Source organism: Pezoporus wallicus, unplaced genomic scaffold (genome assembly GCF_028554395.1).
Source record: "Pezoporus wallicus isolate ANWC-B61680 ecotype Strahan unplaced genomic scaffold, APGP_CSIRO_Pwel_v1 contig_8110, whole genome shotgun sequence".
Lineage (NCBI taxonomy): Eukaryota > Metazoa > Chordata > Aves > Psittaciformes > Psittacidae > Pezoporus > Pezoporus wallicus.
In genome coordinates, this window is record NW_026641787.1 from 289,235 (window position 1) to 308,078 (window position 18,844).

The 18,844-nt window shown below is 45.1% G+C and overlaps 1 protein-coding gene across 3 annotated transcripts in view; it reads right to left on the minus strand.

The window, feature by feature from the left end:
- The window catches only part of CACNA1I (calcium voltage-gated channel subunit alpha1 I), a 149,669-nt gene that overhangs the window by 56,272 nt on the left and 74,553 nt on the right, over positions 1-18,844 (minus strand). For all 3 annotated transcript variants that reach the window (XM_057425354.1, XM_057425353.1, XM_057425351.1), the window contains one exon: positions 12,984-13,081. In XM_057425354.1, the coding sequence (XP_057281337.1) occupies positions 12,984-13,081 (98 nt within the window). The remainder of the gene's footprint in view (positions 1-12,983; positions 13,082-18,844) is intronic.

Below are 18,844 nucleotides of genomic sequence, written 5' to 3' on the forward strand. Positions count from 1 at the left end.
TGCAAACAGTCCCTGATTCCTCAAGCACTCACAAGGTGTAGGGGAAAGGGGGAGCAAGGCTGAAAAGTGCAAGGATAGAGGCTGATGATCTACTGCAGACTCTGGTGGCTGAGATACCAAGGTCTGTAAAGCAGCTGTGGGGCAATGGAATTGGGCAGAAAGCATATTTCTCAGCACAGCTTTGGGAACATCCTGCCCTGGAGAACTGGGACACCTCTCTTTTCCAGGGGGGCTTCACCAGACAAATCGCCACCCACGGCAACACTAGTGCATCTTGCATGACAGCTTCTGGAAGGTGCTGGAACCTTTGCAGAAGGTTCTTCTGCAAAGTCCTGCCGCAGCCTCCTTCCTGCCTTCTGCCCCTTTACTTTTCTCTTGCCGTGCCTACATCTCTCTGCCTCTGCACTGCTCTGCAGCATATGCGTACACATCTCCCAGCCTCCCCCCCCACCCACTGCTGGCTTTCCCCACATCCCCATTTGTCCTCTATCATTGGCAGAGCAGAAGCCACGCTGGCTCACAGCAAGGAAGGAAAATGGAAGGGACAATGACCTTTTCTGAAGCAGCCTTTGAAAAAAAGAGACATTCCCTGAGAAGAGAAAAGAAGAGGGTCTTGGGCAGTGTGGAGGAAAATCAGGGAGGGAGAGCATTGATGAAGCAACATTCAGCAACCAAACAGGCTCCCAGGGCATCAAATATGAAAAGGTTTTGCTCTTCACGGGGAAGAAAAGCTAGAAACATGAAATATTCATGAGTGCCACGTGTGGGCTCTGAAAGGCCTTTTGTCTTCCCTACTCATCCTTACGAGGAGACCAGGGCAAAGGAGGAAACCAAATGGCATCGGCTGGGGGCATCCAAGGAAGAATCCTGATGAAAAGGTGCTCAGATTATGCTTCCCTGCTGCTCACCCATGCCCTTGGGCAAGGGGTGGGGAAGGGTGCTCAATGAAACTCATGGTAGAACATCCTGCAAGAGTGAAGCCACAAGCACAAGAGATACGTTCACTGCTCCAACAGAGCAGCGCGCATTGAAGGGAAGGCACACCACAGGGATAAGAAGCAGGGGGGATCAGAGGACTGTCAAGGAGTGAGCTACCAGAGGGAGGCACAGGGCTGAGCAAAGCCAAAAGCCTAAGCAAAGTCACTGAATGCTCTCCTGGGTTCAGGCAAAGCAAATCCTCTGTCTCACCCCAACAGCATCCAGAGGCCCTCTCTGACAAATTGTGAAGATGCTACAGTGACCCCAGTTCCCTCCAAACACTTGCCATCAACCCCGATTACCCTGGCTATCACAGCCAAGCAGACTTACCTGGCATGTGTGAGGGAAAGTGAGGTGAGCAGCCAGGGCAGGGCTGGGGAGGAGGTGAGCTCCAGGCAGCCAGACCCAGCAGTACAGTGCAGGTGTGCCCAGTGGCTTACCAGTACTCACCCTGCTCCTGCTTAGCATCATTCTGCCACTTCCCCTTCTCTCCACCTGCCTCTTTCCAAGAGCCAGGACCAACAGCTAAACTAATTTATTCTCTTGCACTAATCACCCTGAGATCTGAATGGAAGACTGGCTCAGGAGAGGGTGAGAAACCTCATTCTTTCTAGCTTCTTATATCTCACCCACCTCTGAGTGCTCTCCAGCTCTACAGTGAAAGACAAAGCTAATGTGCAGAGTCAAAAGCAGACAGCAGTTTGAGATAATTGTTCCCTTGCTTAGAGTAAACCAGATGGAAGAAAACAGAAATTCTCAGCACCCATCTTATCTACACCATGGGCCAAGCCTCCAATTGTCATTTTAACTGGAGCAAAAGCAAGTCTTTTCCCCATCAGCACTTGTGACTGTAGCTGGCAGGACATTTTGCAGAGTCCAGAGACTGAAGCATCATCTTGTTCCTCAGCCAGAACACTTGTCCAAATGTGCCTTCTTTCCTTCCTCCCCTGCCCCAGGACACATGGCAGCTCACACAGCTAGCATGGGGTTGGCAAGATTTTCCTGTGCATGCTCCTTTATAGGAATTTTCTGAACTGAGGAACCATTCCAGCAGATAGATTGTGTTTGTGCAGAAAGCACACACAGAAAGATGCACCTCTTTTTTGTGGCTGAACCCTGTAGCTGAAACAACCTCAGTCTATGCGCATGGTACAAGCTGGTGCTTCAACTTGTGATCCTATTCACTGATCTCTTGCTGATCTGAGGCTCAGCTGCCATTTCACACATTGCATTCATTTGCATCAGCTAAAGCGTGAGGCCAAACTACTGCAAAGAGAAACGGATCAACTGTGCGTGCACTGCCAAGCTCATCATTATTATAACCCACAGCTCCCCTCAGCACTCAGATCTTTTTCCCCATGCTGCATTCCTCCTAGCTGAAGCCTCTCCTGCAAACACAAGTGTAAGCAAGAGGAGCTTGGCTGGAACAGCCAGTGCTCAGCTCCAGATGCCTTCTCCTCAAGCTGCAAAGCCAGCCTAACTCACACTGGAGAGCATCACCCCCTGCTTTGCACCAGTACAAGAGAGAGCATGACCAGATGGCTGGCCTGACCCAAATTAAATGAACCATATGGAAAAAAGGTCTAGATGACAATGCAAGGTAGTGAGAGATCTTGAGCTGGCTTTACTGGTAAGGAAAAGCTGCCCCAGACATGAATGTGACACACTGGCCTTGCTCAGAGGCAAGCAGAGTCTTTCCACTGATATTTCTCTCAGGTTTCTGGGATGTTCATAGGATACATTTAGGGTTGGGGTTTTTGCACCTGCAGGTTATCAGCATAATCCATAGCTTAGGAGCACCACAAAGTTTCTTACCAACACCCCATTCTTGCCCTGCCTACAAGCAGTTTTCTGGCACCTCAGACTAGCTCAGACACCTCATCCTGCACAACCTGTTGATGACCTCATCTCCAATTATCCAAATCTTTGTCACTCCTCAGCTTGACCACAGAAAATATCAAAGCATTACATTTCCAGCACTTATAAAGCTTCAGCCAGTACAAAGCGCAGTTGTTCATTTTCTCAGTAGCATAAGCTACTCACCTTGGTGCAGTGTCTTCCCTTAGGATACTGAATCAAGTTCAAGCATTAAGTGTCCTCAGCCCTTACCTTCAAAGTACTCCTCAGCTTAAGCCTGAGGAAGCCCAAAGAGAAACTAAAGCTCTAGGAAAATACTGTCGGTCACAGCTTCACCCTGCTGGGACAAGAAGAGCTCTCCAGAGTAGGTTTAAAGTGCACTGATGTAAGAGAAAAAGCTCTCTCAAGGCTGCTCTGAAGCTGTAAAAGCAATTCCCTTGGGAGCCAGAGACTAACACAGACCTCATGCTTTTCACTCAGAGAACAAGATGCTTACCTTAGATGGATCAGGTCAGGGCAACATGAGCATCAAAATGAAGAGGAGGAAGAAAAACAATCACTTACAAGGCTTCCCAACATACGCTCAGCTAAAACCACTGCCAAAAAGGGAGTGCAAATGAAACCTGAGACATGCTGTTATCCTTGGGGGGAAGATGAGAAAAAACCCACACAGGTGCTGCATAGCCACGATGCTCAGCACACTGCTCAGCACACTCAGGTGCCAGAGCCAGAGCAGAATTCCCAGTATTCTTAATCCCTGAGAGATTTCCTTCCTACCTGCCCATCAAACACCATATGCACATCAAGGAAATAGGCCCTGTCTCGTGAGACTTAGTATACTGAAGTGTCAGCAACCTTGAAAAATTATAATTCTCTTTACCATGACATACAGCAACAGATTCCATGGAGCCTTGGCCTAGCTCACACCACAAGTAGTCATTGGCACATTTTGCTGGAGACCTTCAGTAAATCCTACAGAGAAACAGCTTCCAGCATAGGTTAGTGAAGATCTCTTCATAAAGGGCTTTTTTTAAAAGAGAGTATCAAGATGTGAAAAGAAAATAAAGAAACTAAACCAACCAAATAAAAAAACTCCCAAAACCCAAACCAAAAACCTTTGGAGAATGCTATGAGAAGTATACACCAAGGTCATGGAAAAGTATCTACTCACCAGATAATAAAAGTGAGCTGTGGTTCATTCAAAGTTCATTTAAAAATGAACTATAGCTTGCAGACTATAATTGCACCTTCCAAGTCTTTCACAGAAGACATGGTTTATACAGCAGTCCTGACCACTAATATTTCTCAGCTTTGTCCGAGATGTCCAAGACCCAGTGCACAAAATAGCTCCTTCCCGCTGAGCGGGAGCCTAACCAGCCCTACAGAGAGAGCAGAAACCAGAGCAATGCCCAGTGGAGCTGCCAGTAGAAGAAGTAAGCCCAGAGATGAGATCTCCTAGTTGCAGACCTGACCCCACAGTTACAGTGGCCTCCAGAATGAAGGCAAAATCCAGAGCATTTACCTTGACACTTAAATGCTGCCATCTCTGGAAAAACGGGGGCCTGGGTCCAAGCTTTGTTGTGATCCAGAAAGGAGACATCTCAGCTCTGCAGCAGGATGCACCTTACTGGGGGTGCTGTGAGCGCAGCTCAGGTCCATGGATAGCAACAGAGAGCTCATCCAGCACAGGCACTCACATTCAATATGTGGCACCACAGCACAGATTATGTGTTGGTAGCTACGTAATATGTGACCTGAGCAGAAACAGATGCAGGCAAAGGTCTCAGTCAGGAGCCCCCTTCTTCAGTCTCTCACCCCATTAACCCCTTGCAAACTTTGGGCAGTTAAGTAACCTTGTCTTGGAGAGTGATGCCAGGCGACAGATTATTTCTTAGAGAGGTGTCTCTGGGGGATTGTTATTGTTCTGTTCTTTTTTCTAATACTGAACATCTAATAAGTAACACCTACTACCACATGCTACTGTTGTTCATTCACTGATCATCTCATTTTTTCACCATTTATCACTGCAATGATGACTTCATTCACTTCCAGTGAAAACTCTATTAAAAACAGTGTTTTCTTTCAGAATTGCAGGGGTCACCCAACACCAGGGACAAAAGGTAACTGTAGCACCATGCCTGAGAGCCTCCATTCCATAAATACCCTCAAGTTCTTTACACATCTCTAGAGCTGTGTAAGTAGGACAGAATAATGCAAAATATTATGTAAAACAGTGTTATTGCAACTTCTGGTTAAGGTTTAAGGGAGCTAATTTCCTCTTGCTGTCACTAGCATGAATCATGTTTCTTTCTACTGCAGGCAGTAACATGACATTAGGTAAAATGCATGTGAAGAGGAGAATTGGGCCCAAAATACGCAAAGATGAAGAAATTTAAGGTTATGGTTGTAAATTACCCTGCCCACACACACAAAGTATAATTTGCATTAGTGTAATATGACATTATCTTTCACCCCATAATACACTGTCATTATTGCTCACATTTCCATGGTATCCACTGCTTGATAGGTCCCATGGGATAGATTTTGCAAAACAGCTCAGCTCCCATTTAGGCAGCAAAATACGTGGCTGGGCTTTCGAGAGCACCGTGTACACTGGAGGCAGAGCTTGTTTGAACAGGCAGCAAAACTGTCACAATGGGAGCTGCAAGGCACCGAGGATTTTAATATTCTGGCTGCGCAGGTTCCCCAGGAGAGGAAAGGACAAATACAGATCCCAGCAAAGGTTTCTTTATGACTGGTTTCTAGTTTGTTGTTTTCTGCTTGGTTTTTCTTTTGTGTTTTTTTCAGGCTTGCTTTACTTACAATAATACAAACTCCAGAGTGCTGCTGTGATTTTTGTCAGGAGTCTTGGGATGTGTGGCATAAACCTTCAGGCATCAATCTTGCTATGACTTGACGATCTCGGATCACAGTGAAAAAAAAGAGAGAAGAAGTTTCTATTCCTCACTACTATGGGGGAAAAAAAGAGGACTGCAAGATCTGAGCTACAGGTCTAAAGTCTGAAAGCCACAAGAAAAATTAAAACAATATGTGATGAATTTTTTTTCCTTTTTCAAATCTCATGGTTTTAAACCCATCTGACAACCTACAAGCACACAACTAATGACTTTGGAATGCTTGTTTATAGTAAGAGTGAAATCGAGCAGACTTGTTCAGAGGGGCAAAGATGACTTTCTCCTATGATCTATGATCACAAAAAAAGAAAAGGGAGTAAGCAATATATGGTACAAAACAAGGCATTACCAGGTCCACATTTCGTGCATTTCAGTGTTCTCCAGCTCCCTGCTATGATGCTACACCTACACAGGGATATATTTTTCTTTTTGTTTTGTTTTTTCTTCTCCCAAATTTACGTTGATTACCCATTTAACACATGGCAATATATTGCACACCGTGGAATGCACATGAAAAATGGCACTGACATAAACCAAGATGTAAATAAACTTGGAGCCTGTCTTCAGTGACTGAAGACTTCCTCCAGCATTACAAGATGTGGGTCTGTTAAAACCCACTCTGTTTGTAAAAAAGCCCCAGAAAAGCACTGATTTGCAAACCCATCCAGCATATTTATCTGAGAACCAATAGACTTTCCTTACACCAGTCCTTGCCCTTGTTTCAGTTTTGATTTCTACCCCTTCTCTCTCTCCCTCTACCACCACTTTCTCTGTATTATCCTACACACAGAGGTGCATCACACCTTTGTGTGCTATGCCCAGCAAACCCTGCTGCCTGCTTCCTGTGCACATCTCCTTCAAGCCCTGCTCCTTCTCTGCTCTCCTGTCTGTTGATCCTCGTACTGCTCTGCTCCTCCTCACACTCATTCTATGTATCCTGAACATGCCTGTCTGATTAAGGACTCGACTGACTTTATAAAGAGTTTCACACAGAGAAAAGTGCAGCTCTGAGTTACGTCTCCAGCCTGCCCCCCTCTCTGAGAAAAGGCATCATTTAGTGGCCTGCTCTGGGCATAAATCACATCGCTCTCTTCAGTGCTTTGCTCCACTTGGCTAGAGGATTACGTTGGGAAGGAAGGATACAGACTGAACTCTACCCTGTCGGTCAAGTCCTTTCCCTGTTGGCTTTCCTCTATCCTTTCACTGCCTGCCTGCCCGGGACAGAGCCTACAGAAAGCTGGCAGCTTCATCTTGAATGCCTTTGAGTCACACATAGCCTGACCAGGAAAAGAAAAGGCCTTTTTGGCCTCTCAGATGGTGCAAGATAACATCACTCTTGTCCCTGTATACTAACCTGCTCAGGACTGTGCCTGCATGCGGATACATCTCCCGGTGTACACATTTGCAGATGGTTTGCGTGTCACTGAGTTGTGACAATAAATATTTACAGAGCACATTATACTGTGGATGGGGTAAGTTTAAGTATTTGGAAAACACAACAATACCCGAGTTTAAGTTAGCATTTCACAAGTAAAGCCACGAGGAGAAAAAAAAATATACATCCAAAAGAGTCAAATGGAAGAGCGCATTTTTGAGAGGGAGTCAGTGCTGAAAGAGAACAAGTGACGGTCCTCTTCCAGAAAGGCCAAAGCATCTGAAGAAAAGACCCTGTAGGGGGGTCTTAGAAGAAGAATCTCATAAATCCTTTTGCCTTTCCAGCTGCTACAGCAGGACTGGGCTTGTCAAATGCACTCGCTTTTTGTCTGATCTAGCTGTAAATGAGACTGCTTTACAGCCTAATATGTCTCAGTCAGAAGCTAATTTCACACACGCTCATCAGTGAAATCAGTTCTTCGAAAACACATTTAGAGAAGTAAATGTCATCACTTTTTCCCCGTGCCAAATGTAGGGTTCATAGACCACTCTCTCTTAGGCACTGTTACAGCACCAATCACAGATAGCTCAGAGCGCAATACATATTTAAGGAAGGCATATAAATACAAAACCTGTGCTTTTCCCATGCCAGGGTTCAGCTACTTCAAACTGTTTTTTATGTTGGTGCTTTGGTCTAGTGAACTGAATGCAGGGCTAAGAGTTAGGGGACGTCAGTTGAGTCTGCTGGTGACCTGCTGGTGACACTCACTGCACCTCACTCACCTTGTCTGAAATATGAAACATTAAACTAACAAGCCTTGGTTTATGTCTCTGAGATCTGTAGAAGATAAGTAGAAAACTCCAGTCTATTTGGACCCATAGAGCTACTATAATAATAATATTTACTAAAGAAAAAAGGTGCTGAACCAAGATTTTCCTACACATCACTTTTACCAGCAAAAAAAAATGCTGTTTTATTGAAATTGAAACACTTCAGTGTTTTGATGAAATGAACATCATTTAGAAAAAAAAAAAAGGAGGACAAGAGGGACAAGAGGAGAGAAAAGCATTTTAAGCATTTTTATACTAAAATGGCATGGCTGAGGTTTTTTCAATTTTTATATTTCTCTGTCACAACAAAATATAAGAAAAGAAACATCAAAAAGCCAAACCAACCACCTAAAATTAGGTAGAATAAATCAATATTAAAATGGATAGGAAGTGCTTATTCTTGTTCTGAGAAAAAACAGGTTTAAAAAGAGCAGGACTTCCAACAGATCTGATATTCTATTTCCTGCACAGCTACTAATAAGAATATAACTGTATATTTCAAATGCATATACCTCCACATAAATATTACTGTACTTACACACCAAGTATTAGCACACGTTTACATTTTCTATTCAATAAAGTTGCTATGCAACACTCTGCAACAGACTCCTTCACTTCCGTACAGTGTGCTCAACTGAAGTAATCTGCTTGCAACTGATGAATCAGTTACTCAATTCTAAGTGGAAACTGGAAGGCATCAAACACAATGCAAGGATTCTGCACAAGACCAATGCAACAAGAGTAAACTGAAGAAACCTTTCCTGCTCCAACATCAAAAAGGTGCAATAATAAAAGTGAAAGAAATTCAAATGATCAGAAATGACTACAGACTCCCTGCTCAAAAGCAGACAGAAATAAAACAAAACCAGCCTCCTCCCTCCCAGCCTTATGCCTTGCCAGGAAAAGAAGGGATGAAAGAGGTAGCAGAAACAGCATTTCACCTAGCACCCTGACACACCATCGCAAAAGGATAACAAATGGATGTGGGATTTCACCCCCAGCCCAGGACACAGACATGTCCAAAGCAGAAAGCAACTACTGCTGACAGAGACCTGGAGAGTATTTTTTGTCCTTTTTACACTTGCTCAGTGACTCTTGGGGCTTGCCACACCAGCTCACGGCCATGGAATTGAATCATGTGGTAGTAGGACCAGAGCGATCACTAATTTTTTGTTTTATGCATTTTCAAACAAACCCCCAGAAGGCAGCGTTCCTGGGGCTGTAGTTAGGAATGCAAGAGATAAGTGGGAATATTAATGAAGGTGTGATACGTATTACAAAACTAGGGCGCCTCATGTTTTCTCTAGTACACTTCAAAGGTGACATGCGAACGGAGGAACGATCATACAGGGCAGAGCCACAGACTTCTTCATCCAGAAGTGAAATCTGGAATGGTCAATAGCACATCCTGCTGAGAACTGCCACAAATGCAATTGACGGCTGAAAACCAGTAGCTAAAGGTCAGCTCTAACCCAAAACCAAGGAAGTTTGAAATTTAGAAGTGTCTCTACAGGAGCTCTCATCCCTTGATGACAAATACTATTTGTCAGATCCTTGTGGGATATTGTTTCAAAAGCCTCACAAGTTTCACTGCAAGGAAAGGCTTTCATTAACATGTTAAGAATGAACACAGGTAAGCAGAATTTAGACATATCCAATTTAGGTATTTAAACTTCAGCCTTGCCCACCTGCCAAGAACACAAAATAACTTTAACTTGTTTAATAGGTGATGCGTTTTCCTCTACCATGATGCTACTATTTCCTTAGAGTCGTTCTGAATTTTTTCCCTCCTAATTTTCTGGCATTGTTTCTTTTTTTGCTTCATGTAGCATAAAATTTCCATCAAATTTCTCCAGAAATGTCTTTTTTCAGTATGTGGACTTTTCAAATGCTGGCTGGTTATTAGAGTGTTACTGCTCTTTGGACACTAAATAACCTACCCAGACAGGTAGCACTCTTCTACTCATGCAGTAATCATTCAGGTTCCTAATCACTTTGTCCATTCTCCTGGCAATAAACTGCCATTATTGAGTCCAACATGGCCAGACTCCTCTGTGAAAATTGGTGCCTGCCTGAGTGCCCATGTGGAAGCCTTTGAAATGGCCACAAGTGATCTCTGGGCCACACTGTCCCATCACAGCCTTCTGAACAGCCTAATATCTGCCTCTGGGATTAACTTTTCTGTACCTCTCCAAATACCTCATGCTCCCACCAAGACCTCAATTTCCCTCAACCTCCTGCTGTCTGATTTCCCAGTTTCTTTGCTAACACCTGCAACACCTCCAGCTTGGTATCATCAGTATATCTCACTAATAGACTTTCCTCTTCCTTCACATCAGTAATGAAGAGCTTTAAAAAGACATTAAAAAAAGATTTGTGGCCAAAGGTCTCATTAATTATGTTTGCTGTACCCCACTAGGCACCTTCCTCCAATGCAGCTCATTCCATTTATCACAGCCCTTTGTTTACAGCCTCTTTGCCAGTTTCAACTCTCAAGTCAGTGCTTCCTCTCTCCCAGGGAATCCAATTTCTTTTCTTTTCTTTTTTTTCTTTCTTTATTTAATGGCAGGATGTCTTTCTTCCAAAACGTTTTCTGCATTATAACCACGGATTTATGTAGCGAGAAAGATATATAAAGGTTTAACCCCAGAGTGGAAATTAAAACAGCATCAATTTCATACAGGTGAAGTTTTACACCGATAAAAGGAGCAGACAAGCAGCGTCACGGCTGGGACAGCCAGAGGAAATTCAACCGCCTGTGCTCTGCAAAGGTCAGACGAGATGATTGAAAGCATCCCTGGTGCCTCTGCATGGACAGAGCAGGTCCCTGGTGGGCCAGCTCCTGCTGGTGCAGGAGTGACTCTGGCTGTTCTGGGAGATAAATAGGAATAAAACAAGACCTTGACTTTTTGTCAGTCAAGCTTTGCTTCTGGTTTCTGTTGTCCAGCAATTAACATGGCAGACATCTGCAGAAGTCAATTGGCTATCATTCAAGATGTTCCCACTCATCACAAAGGTGATAAATGGGATCATTCAAGATGTTCCCACTCATCACAAAGGTGATAAATGGGATCAACCTCTAAGTGGTCTTTAAGCACAGACTCATGGGAACTCAGGGAGGAAAGGGGGCTGCATAGCATGAAGATGGTGCTGCCCTCACACAGCCAGCCATACACTCCCTGGAAGAGGCAAACCTGCCATGCACAATGCAGGCCACCCACTGGCAGAAGAGATGTCCCCCCCCAACTGTTGGGGTGCATGCCCACAGCATGGACTGTGGCTGGCTCACAGCTCTCTCCTCTCAGGGTAAGGGCCAGAGAGATAGAGACAGGCTGAGGGAGTTGTGCTGACAGTCAATAGATTAAAAGCTGTGCTTGGTTCTCATCTTTTATCACCCCATGATAGACCTGTCATGTGCCTGGGTTTGTGCTCAGTGCCCAGACCAGCTGCTCCTCTGTCTGCTACACTCCTGCCACATTGGGTACATAGGACTGTGCCTCAGTTCCTCCATCACAGCTTTCAGCTACTGCTCAGAGATAAAAATGCACCCAGGAGGAGGGATAAGACCCTTTCTAAAAGGGCTTTGCATAGAGCCAGAGACCCTGAAATCCACCTCCATAGCATGTTTAAGAAATAGGTAGCATCAGGAAGGTGATTTTGGCACAAGGGAAAACGTATGATGTAAATTGTGAGGTCAGCTGTGTAAACTTTCCTGATCTGGAAAAGAAAAGGGAACTCTGAGCTCAAGAGAAGGATTAGGAGAGCTCTGGCAAGGTGTTAACCACAGCAGACAGCCTGATTAGAGAGATTACAGGGAAGAGCAAAGAAGCTTCCTGCCATTCTGCAAGATGGAAAAAAAAACTTGTGGCTGAAATGCCTAAAGGGCTGCATGTGACAGCTGCTGCCTTTGCACAGGGAATAGCCAGAAACATCAGAGTGACACAGTTCAGTGCTCTTGCAACCCCCTGATCCCAACTGCACTCAACCTGCCCACCAGTTCTCTTCCAGCCACCTGGATACAACCACAACAAAGACTGAGCCACCTCCGTTGATGTTTCCTACAGTTAAATAACAAGAGTAATGCCTGCCTGCTTACTCACTTCAGGGTTGCAGGAGAATGACACTGATTTAAAAACAAAAAACAAACCAGAAGAGGGAAAGGAAAGGAAGAAGAGGGAAGAAACAGTTCAGCATCAATAAAAACTGCAAATCACAACAATGAGGCTGGTCTTGTCCCCATCCTCCGGGAAGGGAGGAAGCAAGAGTTATGGAGGGGCCAGCTCCACTGTGGGAAGAACACAAGAACACATGTGCGTGGCACATGCCCCAGGGCTGTAGCACCTCTCTCTCTAGGTTGCATGCAGAGCTGGGAACAGCACTGCAGATCTGAATGGCACCAACAAGCAGCAGTTGTGCTGCTGACACATCTAGGCTCACATTCAGTCCCAGCAGCCCTATGCCCAGTGGTGCTCAGCCTGGCTCTCACACACACACCAACTCACAGGGGAACAGTCTGCATAAAAGAGATTACAAAGCACAGGGTGAGAATTAAAGAAAAACAACCGGTGCTACACACCCCTAAACTGTAATGGCATGAAAATTTTTCATGTGAGAGGATCTGGAAGAATGTGTGAAAGCCTGAGCAAACCAATCCCCCTTGCTTACCCCTCTCCAGACCTCACACACATCCCTCTTCAGGCAGATGCTATCAAACCTGTGATGTCCTTCAGTAAGAACAAGAAAAAACCCTTTCCTTTGCTGCACACTGTTCATCTTGAGCTCCTGAGCCATGAGCATGGCCTTGCACTAAAGGATTACCAGGGCAGATATGTCAGGAGACTGTAGTTTTCCTGCCCATCCAATGACAACTCTTGATGCCATGATGGGGGAAAGCCTGCACATACAGTGCTCAGCCTCCACTCAGTTTGCACTGAAACTCCACCTGAAGAACACCACCACACACAGCCTTACTGATCCCATACTGCCCACAACTCAAGTTGAGCAGGTGTGGAGGGAAGCTCGACTTACTAGGCACGCGGTTGATAGCTTTCAGGGGTCTCAGGACACGGACAGTACGGATTGCAGACAAGTTAATGTTCTGGAGATCCAGGGAGTACTCCACCATCCTGTAGAAGGAAAGAGTGAGAGAAGAAGAAGAAAGTTTAAAAGAAAAATTAAACATTTTGGTTTGAGCCATAGAGTCATCATATGTTCATTGAAGGGTTTCTGGAAGTCATGGGTGTGAAGCCTGAGTCTTTGGGAGCAAAGCCAAAGCCTCCAGGAACCCTCCAGGAGCAGGACTGGAGACCACGGCTCCCCTGGCAGGACATGCAGTGAGCAGTGAGAAGGTGCCATGTGGATGCAGGCCAGGAGCTGTGATAACTTACTTGCTGTGACTTTTAGGTGGAAGGAGAGCTGCATGAAGCTGTGCCAACCAGGAGTGTGCAATCCTGGCGAGGGCACGCATGTGGGGTGGACATTTCCCATGAGGCCAGGAAGAGGAGGGCTGTGTAGCTGGTTTTACTGAGCATTACCTGAGGCACAGCAGCATACTGCCATTGTTCCACTCATCTCACAGTGCAGGATGAGGTCCCTGGAGGCAGCTTCAGCTAACCTGTTTTACCTCCTGTAGAAGCAAGCTCTCTACTTAAAGCGGTAACTGCTTTGCCTAGGCAGAAAGCCTTCTCCTAGAGCTGTGATTCACTCCTTTCTGACAGCAACCAAAAGGGGAAAAGCCTAATTTTAGGACATACGCTAGACCTCATCTTTCCTAACCCAGCAGCATGCTCCCTAAATAACCTCAAAGTGCAAATAGCTATGACTAACGCATTGGCTTTGCTGCAAGAGCAGCAGATGCAGGTGAAAAAAAGTGACCTGGCCTAGCATCCTGTGGCCCAGCACTCCCCTCCTTGCCCAGTATGGCGGATGTCCAGTAACGTGCCTGCCTCTTGGAAAGCACAGTGAGAAACTGGATTTTACTAACCATTTACCCTGGCCAGCAATTTCCACCTGAGGATCTCAAAGCATTTTGCATGTTTTAGTGAACATAGGTGCATGAGGTCTCCAGGAAGACACAGGCTGCTGTCATCAGCTTTCTCGGGGTGACCCTGACGTGCAGAGCAGGGTCAAGAGGGTGGCAGCATCGACAGGTGAAAAAGCAGCAGAGAAACTGCTTCTTCTGAATCCTTTCTCAGACGTGATTAATGAAGCTATAAAACGCTCCCTTTTCCTTGGTCTATCAACAGGCTCAGATGGGGAAGAATCAGGGGAATCAGCCTTTTGTTACTCCACCCTTTCTCAAATCAAAACCATCATGATTTACGTAGAAAGACCCATAAGTCAGTAGTCCAGTAACCTAGTCCATCCAAATCCTTCTTCCCAGGAACCACTGAGGAGTGAATCAGAGAGCCTGAGATGTTGAGAGGGCCAGTCCATAAGAAATATCAGGGAGAAGACTAGATCGAAACTTCAATGAAGCAGACTGATCTTTCTATCGATTACCCTCCTCACTCAAAAGGACCTGGAAGAGTAAATGTCTAGTTATCTGTCTACACCTTTCACAAAGGGGACTTGTCAGAGTGACAGATTTTCAAACAGAGTGGGGTAAACTTGTTGAAGTGTTGTGATTATTCTCTCTCATGCTCTCTTTCTTTCTCTCCCTCTTTCATTTCACTCTGTTCTCTCATGCACTTTTAGGGTAATTGCACGAAATAATTCTTCCTCTGAAATACAGTGGCATTCATTTACATCCCTGGAGCTGTCAGTTCCATGTACACCGAGTGCAGAGGGAGAGAGGAGGGATTTCATGCAGATAATCAAAATATTCACACCCCCAAAAAAATGCAACTCAAAAAACGCCTACCCCAAACCAAGCAGTGATACTTAGATAGACTACAAAAAGCATCAGTGATAGACAGAGGCTTAGGATCCAGTCAGATGAAACCGAGAAATATGTATGAAAGGAAGAAGAATGCACACAGATATAATTGCACAGACATGACTACAGGCATCATACTAAGGAGAAACCTGTGTGGTGTAAATGAACACAGTGCAAAGAGTCTTGAGTAACCACTGATCAACCTTGCTCCAAAAGCATAAAGTAAAACTGCCTCACCAATGTGTTGTTGCTCCAGAATTAGATAGACCTGCTACAGCTTCGGAACTACAGTTACAGGGAAAGCACTGTATGGACATAGCTGTATTACTCCCAGAACATGGGTTAATACCTCTTCACAGCACAGCTCCACAGAGCCAGCTTCATGACTGAAGAGGTCCTTACACTCCAGTTTGTTATAGGGGGTAGGTATGTGGACAGAAACATAAAGGTTTCCAAGCTTGGTGAAGTCCCACAGATCTTCTTTTCCTCTCCTAAAAAAACACATCCCCTAGAGCACTAGGTTAAGGCCAGACCTCTGAAGGCAAAGATATTATTTTTGAGCAGTAGCAAACAACCTGAAACACACTCTGCCAGATGCCAAATAAGAAAGTAGCCCAAAATACATCTCATTTCAAAAAGTGGTCTTTTCTGAACTGCAAGTGATTAAATGAGAAGTCTTGAAGAACACCATGACCCTCACAGAAACTGAGCACAGCAGAACAGCACGGTGCTAGAGCTGAGATGAAATCAGCAGGCAGAGGTGAAATCGTTTCTTAGACTTAGCCATGCAAAAGTCATTTAAAAATAGAACCTCTGTTTACAAAGCTTTCAAGTTCTGTCCTCTTGTGGCTACATCCATGTTGCTGGCACTACAACAGGAGTAACTGTAATCAGGTAGCACATCACTGCCCTCTTCTAGCTGGAATGAGCTTGCCACTTATATGGCATAGTCTGTGTGTCACTAGAAAATTAATAATCCTCAAAGTAGTGAGCACGGGTCGTTTGAGAGCAAGATGAATGCTACTCTAGCTGCAGCTGTGCAATTCATGCAGCCAGTGAGCCAGTCTCCTGCAGCTTTTGGTGACTGCAGATCTGCTGTGATTACATCCCAGTTTAGCTAGGAAAACAATGCTGAGCAGTCAATCACTCTGCCAATGAACACAGCAGTCTGTTCCCAAGCATGGGTCAGAGAAGGGCAACTGCTAAATTTTTCAGAGAGCAACTTCTAGCAAAAACGAGCTCAGCCCTAGCAGGCCCCAGGGCTTCAGCTCACTTAGCAAACCCCTTCTGCTTACAGTTCCTCCTGTGGCCTCCTGGTCTTGGCTGTAATAACAGAGACGCATCCAGGATGCTTAAATCCCTGTGGATGAGTTATGTCTACTGTAGCCACATAAGTCATATCCAAAACAATTCCAACACAATTCCAGTGCAATTTTACATCAGGGCCACTTGTTCTCTCCTTTTTGTTCCTGGTGACGGCTTTAGCATCAGCTGATGTTTACACTTCTCTTTGCATAAGGGTAGCATGCCCATACCATAATGGACTGCAGGTGACTAGGGTGAAATAAAACTCCATTAATTAACAAAAAAAACCTCCAAACATTATCTGTGTAAGTAAAACCAACAAACCCAAACACTGCCTCCTTTCTCCAATGAAGTGGCATTTTTAAGTGACTCTGCTGTCACCTCTGTGCATCCTCATCTTTTCAGGGATTGTCAACCCAGCTGTTTGTTGTTCTTACCTTTCTCCAGCCAGCCCTGCTCCCCACTGCTTGGACACCCTGTACACTTCACCCTTTCTAAGGTCTGGGGCTGTACCTGATCTCCTACTGCCACAGGGGGAGGTGGTGACAAACTGACAGAGTCAAAGGGGCTAGTCGCATAAAGCAGATTTATGTCGGTAGGTTCACGTTTTCCCCTGGTGGTATCTCAGGATCTTGCAATGGTGGATTAGGCGCATGGTGCTTATCTGGACTCTCAGGCAGGCACCCAAACTTCAGTCCTTGCATCCTTACCACACCAGCAACCCAGGGAGCCATGTGTTTGTTGGGTGCTCATAAACCAAGAGCAGGGAAACATTACAGCTAATAAAACAGTTGACTCATTAAACTCCAGGAGCTTTCCAGGCCTCTTACTCTCGATTTGTGGCACCTAAGTGCCATGAGTGAGGGTAGCCCCAGGACCTGATGGCCCTTCATCTATTTCTCCTCTCTTTCTTGGCTACTTCAAGCATGTCTTGTTTGTAAAAGCCTTAGCTTCTTTAAGGTCCAGGGGCAGTAAAAGCCTAGGATGGAGGGGAAAAAAAAGACCTGTTCTGGTTGTGAGCTGACCTCTCCTCTTATCATGGTGGGGCAGGGGGAAATGCATCTCTCCCAAGGGAAAAGGCATCTCATTTCTGTAACCGCTAAAGTACTTTACAGCCTCTGGCGTGGGTGGGCAAGTGCAGGGACAGGTTAGGAAGCTGGAACTATGCTAAATCAGAGAGAAACTCTGATCCACCTGAGCACTGAGCTGTCAAGATAATTGAATTTATACAGTAATTCTTCTTCCCTCAGCTAGAGATTTTCTTCTTCAAAACTTTCCGCATGAAAGTCTTGTGGAAGGAGAGAGGATGGATGCACGCATCATCCCCATGGTGCTCAAGGCTGGTGCATGGTGAGAGGGTTGACAGGTGGGAAATGAGACAGGGGCACCAGCTGCATGCATGGGCTTGGTCCTGCAGAAGCAGGGGGGATGTGCAGTAGGGAATACCAGCCGGCAGGAGCTCTGGCTCTCTCCTCACTCTGAAGGTATCCCACCTGGTCCCAAACCCCTCTCTCTCTTTACATCTCTCTGACTCATACCTGCCTGCAAGCATTTCCACCTCTCATTTTAGTCTTCCTCCATAATTTCTAGTTTTTCCATTCACTCCTTACCTTTACTTCATCTTTTTCCATTTTCCTTCATATCACAGTATCATAGAACAGTTAGGATTAGAAAGGACCTCAAGATCATCTGCTTATACCAGGTAAGTCTGCTCAGGTGACCTTGAGTTTAACAGAGATAAGACCGAGCTAACACAGGGAACAAGCAAGCACAAGTTAGCACATTGACCCTGTCCAGAAAGCACTTGGTCTTCTGTACCTCCATCCCATGCTAAGCCACTGGAGCAGAGAGCAAGCACATGAGGACAAGGGGGGCACACAAAACACCAGCATTGCAAACCTTCGCTGCTTGTGAGGTCTCAACCAAAGCAGAATAGCCTCATTGGCTATGGCTTGGCACTTGTTTTACTTCTCTGCACCTGTGAGCTCAAGAGCAGGCTTGGATCTGTCTTGGCACTCTACCCTTCTCTAGCATCAATGAACCTCAGAAGAGTGATGTTCATTGCCCAACAGCAGAAATGCATGACAAGTGGCGCTCTGGGCCAGGCACGGGACAGCAGACTGACCAGCAGAATGAGGGAATACAACCTAAGGCTATTTAAGATCGATATAGAAAATTCAGACTTTATCTTGCTGTACATGTAACCCCAGATAATGTACTTACGCAGTGTCTGGCTAGCAGCTTTCTTGCAATTAAGTTCAATGAAATCCATGATTAAAACAGTTCAAACATTACCATTTACCTCTTCAATTTACATCTCCTTTTACCTCTATTAAATACTTATTAACTCTCATAATCTTAGCTCCTGAACTTTTATTTGCTGAAAATTAGGAGCCAAGAAATAATATTTAAAATGTATTCATGAAAAATACCAAGCCAGTATTTTTCTTATGACATAAAGCCAATATGTTTTTGTCAAATTCAAAAGCTGCCTAATACTCCTTCTCTGATAGGGACTTTTAATTGAAATCTAATTAACTGCAGTCTAATCAATTCATATTTCTTTGTCAAATAAATTTGGGGTTGGCACTGAAGCCAGAAATTTTGTGACTGTGACTGCCTAGCTGTAATTTCAGGCTTGCTATAAGTCTCTGCACACAGGGAAGCTTTTCCTGCCTGTGGACTTGTATTTGGTCCTTGCATCTAT